The sequence below is a fragment of the Giraffa tippelskirchi genome, chromosome 12 (genome assembly GCF_054371585.1).
Source record: "Giraffa tippelskirchi isolate mGirTip1 chromosome 12, T2T-mGirTip1v1.2.pri, whole genome shotgun sequence".
Classification (NCBI taxonomy): Eukaryota; Metazoa; Chordata; class Mammalia; order Artiodactyla; family Giraffidae; genus Giraffa; species Giraffa tippelskirchi.
The window spans coordinates 27,014,760-27,026,602 of NC_137286.1; the positions used below are offsets into that span (position 1 = coordinate 27,014,760).

General features: G+C 39.5%; 1 protein-coding gene across 5 annotated transcripts in view; it reads right to left on the minus strand.

The window, feature by feature from the left end:
* Window positions 1–11,602, minus strand: part of SCFD1 (sec1 family domain containing 1) — a 111,461-nt gene extending 99,859 nt beyond the window's left edge. For 4 of the 5 annotated variants that reach the window (XM_081548051.1, XM_081548049.1, XM_081548050.1 and 1 more), the window contains exons 1-3: window positions 11,532–11,602; window positions 3,538–3,608; window positions 1,536–1,624 (exon numbers count right to left, since the gene is read on the minus strand). In XM_081548051.1, the coding sequence (XP_081404177.1) occupies window positions 1,536–1,624; window positions 3,538–3,608; window positions 11,532–11,589 (218 nt within the window). In that variant the 5' untranslated portion in view covers window positions 11,590–11,602. The remainder of the gene's footprint in view (window positions 1–1,535; window positions 1,625–3,537; window positions 3,609–11,531) is intronic. The other variant, XM_081548053.1, reaches the window with a different exon arrangement.
* Window positions 11,603–11,843: the final 241 nt, after the last annotated feature.

Genomic DNA, 11,843 nt, shown 5'->3' on the forward strand with positions numbered 1-11,843 from the left:
TTTCCCATGGAGTGATGGGACCAGATGCCATGATCTTAGTTTTCTGAACGTTGAGGTTTAAGCCAACTTCTTCACTCTCCTCTTTCACTTTCATCAAGAGGCTCTTTAGTTCTTCACTTTCTGCCATAAGGGTGGTGTCATCCGCATATCTGAGGTTATTGATATTTCTCCCAGCAGTCTTGATTCCAGCTTGTGTTTCTTCCAGCCCAGCGTTTCTCATGATGTACTGTGCATATAAGTTAAATAAGCAGGGTGACAATATACAGGCTTGATGTACTCCTTTTCCTATTTGGAACCAGTCTGTTGTTCCATGTCCAGTTCTAACTGTCGCTTCCTGACCTGCATACAGGTTTCTCAAGAGACAGGTCAGATGGTCTGGTATTCCCATCTCTTTCAGAATTTTCCACAGTTTATTGTGATCCACACAGTCAAAGGCTTTGGCATAGTCAATAAATGCCATAAAACTGGATCCTTCAGTACATAAAAGTATTAGTAGCTATTCAAGAATATAGTCCTCTCTAAATGTTCTATTAGGCTAAGTATGCAAAGTAATGCAATTCATTTGCTTTACCAGTCATATCATAAGGAATATAATCAAATAAATTCAGTGGTTAAGAAGACAACAGAGAAAGTCCCTTTGGAGATTGACTGTCATTATTTCCTAGTTACTTAAATTTTTCATATTAAAGATACACCAATTTAGATATCCCTCTTTTAAAAAAGTGTATTTTTTTTTACCCCTCACTGAAATAAATGAACGATAGATTTACTTGATAACTGTACTTATTTTACTTTCATATATGACCACTTTGACAGCCAAATAACATAGTGAGGCTAAGCATTAGTGTAACTACAAAGAATAATAAACAGAAAGCTCTACCTGTCATCAGACATCATAAAATTTTTGTAACTGAATCATTGCTCATCTTTGAAAGGGAAGAAAGTAAATCCAATTAGGAATTGGGGGTGATTCTTTGAAATTAAAAATATGGTTTCTATTTCTTTCTACCTAAAATAATGTGGCAATACAGATCAAGAGTAGGAACAGGTATAGCTACAATTACAAACATTAAAAATAAGTCCTATATATGACATAAATACAGGGCCCATTTAGAGAGAGAAAATACAAGCATCAAGCAAGGCTGATATTCCTGCTACTATTAATAATCACAATTATTGAAATGTCCTTATAAAAAAAGAGTATTTCAATTAAAGGAATAAAAAAATTTCAAAGCTGAAAGAGACCTTCAGACAACCAGTTCCTTTCCTTTATGTAAGAGAGCAAACCAATCTGCAGGAAAAGACACGAAAGAGAAAATTTAAATTCTCAGGCTGAGGATTATTTTTTCCTTTGGAAATAAAAGGTTTAATAAGAGAAGATAAGAGGAAAAAATGTTGTTTTCTATATACAAGTACTATAACCTAACATTATTTTCTCAATAAACACCCCTAGTAATTTGATTTCAGGGTGGCTAATATTTTTTAACAATGTATTTGAAGACAAATACCATTTCTAGAAATATGTTAAAACTCACAGATGCAGAGTGATTCCCATGTCTCTCAGCTCCTTCACAGATAGTAAAGGGGAGATGATATCTTGGCCAAATCTGTCATAAATGAGCACCTAGTTAAAAAAAAAGGGTCACATGTTTTCAAAACATAATTATCAATGAACAGTCTATAGAGAACCCAATATTAAGATACTGTTGAAGTACATTTTATTTTGTTTTATTTTCGCCACACTGGACTGTCAGTTTCCCAACCAGGGATTGAATCCAAGATCCCTGCAGTGGGAGCACAGAGTCTTAATCACTGGACCACCAGGAAGTCTGAGTACATTTTATTTTAATATACTGAATTCTTATACTTACCTCAGTTTAATATTTTTCACAATTATTTACCAAAATGTCCACTTACCTAGTAATTCATTCTTTAGAAGTTTTATTACTCTGGTTAAGGTAAATTATTATGTAAATTCTTCTTATAAAATACTTTTTTCTAGGTTAAAATACATACTGGAGACTATAATATACTAGAAACTATAATAAGATATAGCTTATTATATCTTAAGCTATATTAAAGGACTTTGAACATACAGCAAACTCAGATACACTCCCCTACCCAGTTCACATATATCCTTTCTAAAAAGAGAGAAGTAAAAAATCAGTCTTCCCTTGTGGTTCAGCTGGTAAAGAATCTGCATGCAATGCGGGAGACCTGGGTTCAATCCCTGGGTTGGGAAGATCCCCTGGAGAAGAGAAAGGCTACCCATTCCACTATTCTGGTCTGCAGAATTCCATGGACTGTATTCTCCATGGGGTCGCACAGAGTCGGACACAACTGAGCGACTCTCACCTTCAAAAAGTAGTCACTCTCAAAACTAATGGTTAAAAAGTTCAAAGACTATTTATAAAAATCTTCCTCCTCTAGTTACAAAAGGTTGGATGTTGCAGAATTCAAATTCTTTACACCTCAATACTCCGTATAATTAATCTTGTGATAAGAGAAGTGATGGGTAGGGAAAGAATTTGACACAAATCTGAACCCCATAAATTCTCAAGTTATTTAATTCATATGCTCAGTATGCTGCTGCTGCTAACTCGCTTCAGTCGTGTTCAACCCTGTGCAACCCCATAGACAGCAGTCCACCAGGCTCCTCCGTCCATGGGATTTTCCAGGCAAGAGTACTGGCGTGGATTGCCATTTGCTTCTCCAACGCATGAGAGTGAAAAGTGATAGTGAAGTCGCTCAGTCGTGTCCAACTCTTTGCAACCCCATGGACTGTAGCCTACCAGGCTCCTCCGTCCACGGGATTTTCCAGGCAAGAGTACTGGAGTGGGGTGCCATTGCCTTCTTCAATGCTCAATATAGGCACTAGAAATAATAAGTATTGCAAAGGGCAATAGGAAGATGACCGTAAATAAATAGGAAGGAAGAGGAAAATGAGGGAACCTGCTAAACTTTAAACTGTAAATTCAGTATAGATGATTTTAATCACCTTTATTAGTGTTAACCCAAAGGACTTACAGGGACTCATAAAAGTTTTGAAAATACTCCAAACTGTAACCAAGTTGATTTGTTCTTAATTCTTAGAAAGGAAGAAGTATAAAGTGGCTATAATCTAATCAAGTTTAAACCGAATCAACTGCATTACAATCTCTTTGAAGAAAAAGATGGAATTAACAGATACAAACTATTAATAGTATACATAAAACAGATACACAACAAGCATTTACCACATAACACAGGGAACTACATTCAATATCTTGTAATAACCTATAATGGAAAATAATTTGAAAGAAATCTCTGTATATAACAGAATCACTTTCCTGTACCACTAAGATTAACACAATATTGCAAATCAACTATGTTTCAATTAAAAAAAAAGATTCACATTAAGAAGCCATGTTAAATAAAAGCAAAATATTTACGCATTACAACTAAAATGTGTTACTCTTTGTATTAATAAGAAATCCCCTCCATCACCACCAATAAGGGCTGAGAGAAAGAATCTCCATTAAAATAAAAGTTTCTTACCTTCCATACTGGTTCTCCAGTGCTATTTTTAACATGAGGCACATTAAAATTCAACATACGCTTCAAAGCCACTGGAAATGAAAACAGTCTTATTAAATATTACCAATGTCTGTGATTTCACTTTCTTCCCACATTTATTACTTACTACCTCAAAACAAAATGCACAAATCACTCTGGAAAAACTGATTAATCAAATGACTTTGTACAACAGTTTCATCAACAGCTAAAAGGCATGTGTCTAGAAGATTTTCTAACATGTGGTAAGCATCTGTTTCCACATGAAAATGTAAAAAATGTTCAGGAAGAAGCCTTTTCCATGTTTCCTGATGATACCACACTACATTTTATATAGATGCAAAAAAAAAAATCCTGTCAATCATGAACTTGCAGTGGCCTCAATAGATAAACTGGTGCTGTTGTCTGTTTATTGTGTGGCTAAACGAATAGATTAAGATCAGTATTGACGGGCTTCCCTAGTAGCTCAGAAGTAAAGAATCTGCCTGCCAATGCAGGAGACATGGGTCCGAACCTTGGTCGAGGAAGATGACGTATGCCATGGAGCAACTAAGCTCATGTATCGTAACTACTGAGCCTGTGCTTTGAGACCTGGGGAATCGCCAACTATTGAGCTCATGTGCTCCAAGTATTAAAGCTCGTGCACCCTAGGAGTCCGTGCTCTGTAACAAGAAAAGCCACCACAATGAGAAGCCCACGCATTGCAATGAAGAGTAACCCTCAATCTCTGCAACTAGAGAAAAGTCCATGCAGCAATGAAGACCCAGCACAGTCAAAAATACATACATACAATATTTTAAAAAAGATCAGTATTGCTAGAAATAAAAATCATCTATATTTAATTGATTCAAAACCTTCATACAGTAGTTCTATTTTTTACCTGTCCTGGAGCGCATTCTATGGCAAATTTATCCTGTCAGATCCACTAGTGAGACTTTCCTATAGATGTGGTAGGTAACTGATAAACCCTGATTAAAAAATACACAATTCTATAATCACAGAAGTTATGCTCTACATGTTATAACATTTTGAGGTTTTTATCATTCTTCGGTTCATGATTTATAGCAGACTCAGAAATGTTTTCTAAGAAAAATAAAAATCTTGCTATACTTTTATGTTCCCTTCATGGATCACAGCCTTGTTGTGGCGAAGGGGCTTGCATAATTCAGTGAAGCTATGAGCCATGCCATGCAGGGCTACCCAAGAGAGACGAGTTAATGTGAAGAGTTCTGCCAAATTGTGGTCCACCAGAGGACAGAATGGCAAACCACTCCAGTATTCTTGCTGTGAAAACCCCATGAACAGTATGAAAAGGCAAAAAGATATGATGCCAGAAGATGAGTCCCCAAGGTTGATAGGTGTCCAATATGCTACTGGAGAAGAGCTGAGAAATATGTCCAAAAGAGTGAAGAGGCCAGGTCAAAGCAGAAATGACGCTCAGTTGTGGATGTGCCAGGGGTGAAAGTAAAGTCTGATGCTGTAAAGAACAATATTGCATAGGAACATGGAATATTAGGTCCATGAATCAAGGTAAATTGGATGTGGTCAAGCAGGAGATGACAACAGTGAACTCTGACATCTTAAGGATCAGTGAACTAAAATGGATGGGAATGGGCAAATTTAATTCAGATGACCATTTTATCTACTACTGTAGCCAAGAATCCCTAAGACATTAAGTAGCCCTCAACAAAAGAGTTTGAAATGCAGTACTTGGGTGCAATCTAAAAAACGACAGAATGGCCTCGGTTCGTTTCCAAGGCAAACCATTCAACATCACAGTAATCCAAGTTTATGCCCTAACCACTAAGGTCAAAGAAGCTGAAGTAGAATGATTCTATGAAGACTTACAAGATCTTCTAAAAATAACATCAAAAAGAGATGCCGTTTTCATCACAGGAGATTGGAATACAAAAGTAGGAAGTCAAGAGATATCTGGAGTAACAGGCAAGTTTGGCCTTGAAATACAAAATGAAGCAGGACAAAGGTAAAAAGGTTTGTCAAGAGAACACACTGGTCATAGAAAACAGCCTCTTCCAACAATCCAAGAGACAGCTCTACATACGGACATCATGAGATGTCAATACCAAAATCAGACTGAATTATATTCTTTGCAGCCAAAGAGGAGAAGCTCTATACTGTAAACAAAAACAAGACCTGGAGCTGTCTGTAGCTCAGATCATGAGCACCTTAATGCAAAATTCAAGCTTAAACTGAAGAATGTAAGGAAAACCAGTACGCCATTCAGGTATGATCTAAATCAAATCCCTTATGATCACAGAGTGAGGTGACAAATAGATTTAAAGGATTTGATCAGAGAGAGTGTCTGAAGAACTATCAAATGAGGTTTGTAAAATTGTACAGGAAACAATGACCAAAACCATCCCCAAGAAAATGAAATGGAAGAAGCCAAACTGGTTGTCTGTGGAGGCCTTAGAAATAGTTTAGAAAGAAGAGAAGCAAAAGGCAGGGGAGAAGAAAAAGATGCACTCAACTGAATGCAGAGTTCCAGAGAATAGGAAGGAGATAAGAAGTGCAAAGAAGTAGAGGAAAACAACAAAATGGGAAAAACTTAAGATCTCTTCAAGAAAACTGAAGATATCAGGGGACATTTCATGCAAAGATGGGCACAATAAAGGACAGAAACTGTAAGAGCCTAAAGAAGCAGAAGAGATAGCAAGAACACACAGAAGAACTATACAAAAAATATCTTCATGACCCAGATAGCCACGATGGTGTGGTCACTCACCAAGAGCCAGATATCCTGAAATACGAAGTCAAGTGGGCCTTAGGAAGCATTACAATGAACAAAGCTAGTGGAGGTGATGGAATTCCAACTGAGCTATTTCAAATCCTAAAAGGTGATATCAAAGTGCTGCACTCAATATGTCAGCAAATTTGGAAAACTCAGCAGTGGCCACAGGACTGGAAAAGGTCAGTTTTTGTTCTAATCCCAAAGATGCCAATGTTAAAGAATGTTCAAACCACTGCACAATTGTACTCATTTCACATGCTAGCAAGGTCATGCTCAAAATCCTTCAAGCTAGGTTTCAATAGCATGTGAACTGAGAACTTCCAGATGTACAAGCTGGATTTAGAAAAGGCAGAGGAACCAGAGATCAAATTGTCAACATCCACTGGATCACAGAAAAAGCAGGAGAATTCCAGAAAAACATTTACTTCTGCTTCATGGACTATGTTAAAAGCCTTTGACTGTGTGGATCACAACAAATTGTAGAAAATTAAGAGATGGGAGTGCCAGACCACCTTACCTGTGTCCTGAGAAACCTGTACGCAGGTCAAAAAACAACAGCTAAGAAGGGACATGGAACAATGGACTGGTTCCAATTGGGAACAGACTACGTCAAGGCTGTACATTGTTCAGTTCAGTCGCTCAGTCGTGTCCAACTCTTTGTAACCTCATGAACCGCAGCATGCGAGACCTCCCTCTCCATCACCAACTCCCAGAGTCAACCCAAACTCATGTCCATCGAGTCGATGATGCCATCCAACCATCTCAACCTCTGTCATCCCCTTCTCCTCCTGTCCTCAATCTTTCCCAGCATCAGGGTCTTTTCCAATGAGTCAGCTCTTCGCATGAGGTGGCCAAAGTATTGGAGTTTCAGCTTCAACATCAGTCCTTCCAATGAACACCCATCTCCTTTAGGATGGACTGGTTGGATCTCCTTGCAGTCCAAGGGACTCTCAAAAGTCTTCTCCAACACCACAGTTCAAAAGCATCAATTCTTCGGTGCTCAGCTTTCTTCATAGTCCAACTCTCACATCCATACATGACCACTGGAAAAACCACAGCCTTGAGTAGACAGACCTTTGTTGGCAAAGTAATGTTTCTGCTTTTTAATATGCTATCTAGGTTGGTCATAACTTTCCTTCCAAGGAGTAAGCGTCTTTTAATTTCATGGCTGCAGTCACCATCTCCAGTGATTTTGGAGCCCAGAAAAATAATGTCACCCACTGTTTTCCTCATCTATCTGCCATGAAGTGATGGGACCGGATGCCATGATCTTAAGTTTTCTGAATGTTGAGCTTTAAGCCAACTTTTTCACTCTCCTCTTTCACTTGCATCAAGAGGCTCTTTAGTTCTTCTTCACTTACTGCCATAAGGGTGGTGTCATCTGCATATCTGAGGTTATTGATATTTCTCCCGGCAATCTTGATTCCAGCTTGTGCTTCTTCCAGCCCAGCGTTTCTCATGATGTAATCTGCATATAAGTTAAATAAGCAGGGTGACAATATACAGCCTTGACGTACTCCTTTTCCTACCTTGCTTATTTAACTTATATGCAGAGTATATCATGCGAAATACTAGGCTAGATGAAGCTCAAGCTGGAATCAAGGTTGCCGGGAGAAATATCAATAACCTCAGATAAGCAGATGACACCACACTAATGGTAGAAAGCAAGGAGGAACTAAAGAGCCTCATGATGACGGTGACGAAGGAGAATGAAAAAGCTGGTTTAAAACTCAACATTAAAAAAACAAAGATCATGGTATCCAGTCCCATCACTTCACGGCAAACAGAAAGGGAAAAAAATGGAAGCAGTGACAGATTTTCCTTTCTTGGGCTCCAAAATCACTAAGGATGGTGACTGCAGCCATGAAATTCAAAGATGCTTGCTCCTTGGAAGGAAAGATATGACAAATCTAGATAGCGTATTAAAAAGCAGAGATATCCCTTTGCTGACAAAGATCCATCTAGTTAAAGCTATGGTTTTTCCACTAGTCATGTACAGATATGAGAGTTGTACCATAAAGAAGGCTGAGTGATGAAGATCTGATGTTTTCAAATTGTGGTCCTGGAGAAGACTCTTCAGAGTCCCTTGGACAGCAAGGAGATGAAACTAGTCAATGATAAAGGAAATCCACCCTGAATATTCACTGTAAGGACTGATGCTAAAGCTCCAACACTTTGGCTACCTGATGGGAAGAACCGACTCAGTGGAAAAGACCCCGATGCTAGGAAAGATTGAGGTGGTTGGACAGCACCACTGACTTAATGGACATGAGCTTGAGCTAACTCCAAGGGATAGTGATGGCCAGGGAAGTCTGGTGTGCTGCAGTCCATAGGGTTGCAAAGAGTCAGACATGACTTAGCAACTGAATAACAATAACAATACTTTCATGTGAAACTGAGATTGCCAAATATTCAAGTGAGGGTAGCTTATTAAATTTTTAAACGACTGGGAACCCTGAAATCTACCTGGTTGATTTTTAAAAAGCATTTGAACCAGGTTTTATTAATACAGAATAATCTACAACCTAAACACCTACCAGAGGAGTTTATAATACTCAAATCACCTGGGTATCAATTTACACCATCTTCACTCACTAGAAAAACTTCTACTAAATGCTTATCTCTGGAGGCAGGTAAAATAATAGAGGAGACTGCACTTCAGTGATAAATATATTTATATGTACAGAGATATAGAGATGATTTTTTGGTAAAATGCTTGTACCTAATATCCAGACAATAATGCACATTGCCAATAATTTGGACCTACTTCAGAAGCTCACAGGTGTTATAATATTTCGCCTTCTTAACAGAGGACCACTAGGAAGATTCACAGCCTGGGTTAAATATGAGTTTCAGGTGCATGGTGTTCTCCAGAAGGCAGCCTTCACTAATGGAAAGAAGCCCATGTCAGCAGATATTCCCACATTTGCCTTCTCACCTCAATCTTCGTGAATTTCCCCAATTGTAAGCCTTGGCTAACTTGTTAACAGGGATTCTGACACCATGGATTTGTTAATAAAGTAAATGGTCTATGTTCAAGAATATATAAGAATGTATTTTGGGCTTCCCTGGTGGCAAAGAATCTGCCTGCCAATGCAGGAAATGTGGGTTTGATCCCTGAGTTGGGAAGATTCCCTGGAGGAGGAAATGGCAACCCATTCCAGTATTCTTTCCTGGGAAATCCCATGGACAGAAGAGCCTGGTGGGCTACAGTCCGTGGGGGTCACAGAAGAGTCAGACACACCTTAGCGACTAAACAGTAACAATTTTACTTACATTAGAGTAATTCTCTAAAGGCTTAAATTCATTGCTTTTAACTGAAATGACCAAACATATTATCTGTAGTCCTAGACTTTGCTAATACAGTTGCATCCTTACCTGGAATGCATTCTTCATTCACTATACATTCAACTACATTTACTATTCACTCAACAAATGTTTAGTGAGTGTTTACCATCTGCTAGACATTGCTCCAGCTGTTGGCACTAAACAAAACATTCAGTCAAAATTACTTATCATTAAGCAGCTTTCATTCTAGTTGGGGGGAGAAAGATAGCAAGTAAAACATGTGATATGTGAGATTACGATAAATACTATGGAGAAAAACAGAGACAACAGGTAGACGAGATGGTTGTGGTGTAGTTTAGTCAGGAAAGGCCTCCTGAGAAGCAACATCTGAGGAAAATCCCAAAGGAGGTGAGGAAGTGAGCCATGCAGATCTCTCTGAAGGTAATATTCCAGAAAAAGGAAAGGCTCTCAAGTGCATTCTGGTGTGCTCCAGGAAAGGAGAGAGTGATAGCAAGTGAGGCAGAAAGTTGAGTGGAAAGCAGATCATATAGGGCTTTGTAGACCACCTGTGGCTTTTACCATGATGGAAATGAGAAGCTGCTAGAGTTGTTGCTGCTGTTTAATCACCAAGTCATGTCTGACTCTTTTGCAACCCCATGGACTGTAGCCCGCCAGGCTCCTCTGTGCATGAGGTTTCCCCAGCAAGAATACTGGAATGGGTTGCTATTTCCTTCTGCAGGGGATCTTCCCCACCCAGGGATTGAAATGGGCAGGTGAATTCTTCACCTCTGAGCCACCTGGGAAACCCCAGGCCGCAAGAGGATTTTGAGCAAGTATGTGACATGATCACTCCTGGTAATGTGGGGAAAAAAATGAAGGTGAACAGGAATGTAAGAGCTCATTATGCAATGTGTCAGTAGGAGATTGAAATCTATCACTAATTGTTTCTTTGAATTTCAAAGGAAGGAATCAAGTACAGCCAAAATCCTTTCTGTAGGCAATATTGTGACCAGTTATATTCCTACTCAGATTTATATGCAGAAGAACTTAACTACAAGAGACACAACTTTCAACTTGAAAATTCTTGATGGCTTATTCCTGTTAGCTCCTCAGAATTAATGGTTTGCCAACTATCAAGACAATTAGCAAACAGGTATAAACTATTAGTTTGTATCTAACAGGTGTAAACCAAGTTGTCAACAAAGTTTCAAAAAATATGACAAAACTAAGGTGGAAAAAAAAGTGCAGAAGCAGTATTTTTTTTTTTTACTCATACTTTCACGGTATAAGTGGAAAGTATATAAGCATGTTCTATTAAACATGAAACTAATAATTCATTGTTTAAAAACACCGGTCTACCAAGTAATAGGAAAGGTATTCATTCGTTTTGCCATTCTTACATCCCATTCCCGCATGTTAAGGGCGGAAATCATTATCACTAGGCATCTCTCTTCAGATTAGTCCACAGGAGAGAAATGGAAGAATGGAATCTGCTCTGGAAAGAATATCTAAATTTTGTAATTGTAGTGGAAGTGCCGAAAGATGAAACTCTCAACATTAAAATGAGAGAGAACCGAACCACGCACAGAAACAAACGCGAAGACCCCATAGATGGCAACAGAGGGCGGGAAATGCCAGCTGCCAGATCTTGTCGCCTCGGCTGAGACCCAGTAGGAAAGACACAAGAGCAGGACCGTAGCAACCCGCTCACCCCTAAAGCCCCTTCTCCAGCACCACATCAGAGGGCCGACTTCTCAAGCTAATGGAATCTCTTCCCCAAAAACTCAAAAGGGGAGGGGCTTTTCGATGCCCTGAGAACTGGATTAAACTCTGAGGTCCGTTTTCGAGCTGCACGCAACGCGACCGAGGGCGGCCGATAAGCAGAGGAAGATGTCCTCATGGCAAGCACAAAATCGCAGAGAAGGGAGTAAGTTGGTACCTGTTTGTCTCTCTCGGATACTGGCTGCTGCGGCGGCCGCCATCTTGGCTCCCACCATCCACTGCCTGGCTGGCGAGCCTAGCCTGACGATGACGTGGCCAGTCCGACCGCCCCGGAAGCAAAGACCAGATGGGAGGGACCACAAAGGGCCGGCCCGCCTCCTCCAAAGTGGCCGCCCCGCCCCCTCAGCTCTCTCCACTGAATTTGGAGACCCAATAGAAGGACGGCTGAATACCTGACAGTTTACTTTACAGCGGCATGACCCGCTGTAAACAGGAGGGATTTTTATCCTATCAAGCCCAACTTCTGAAA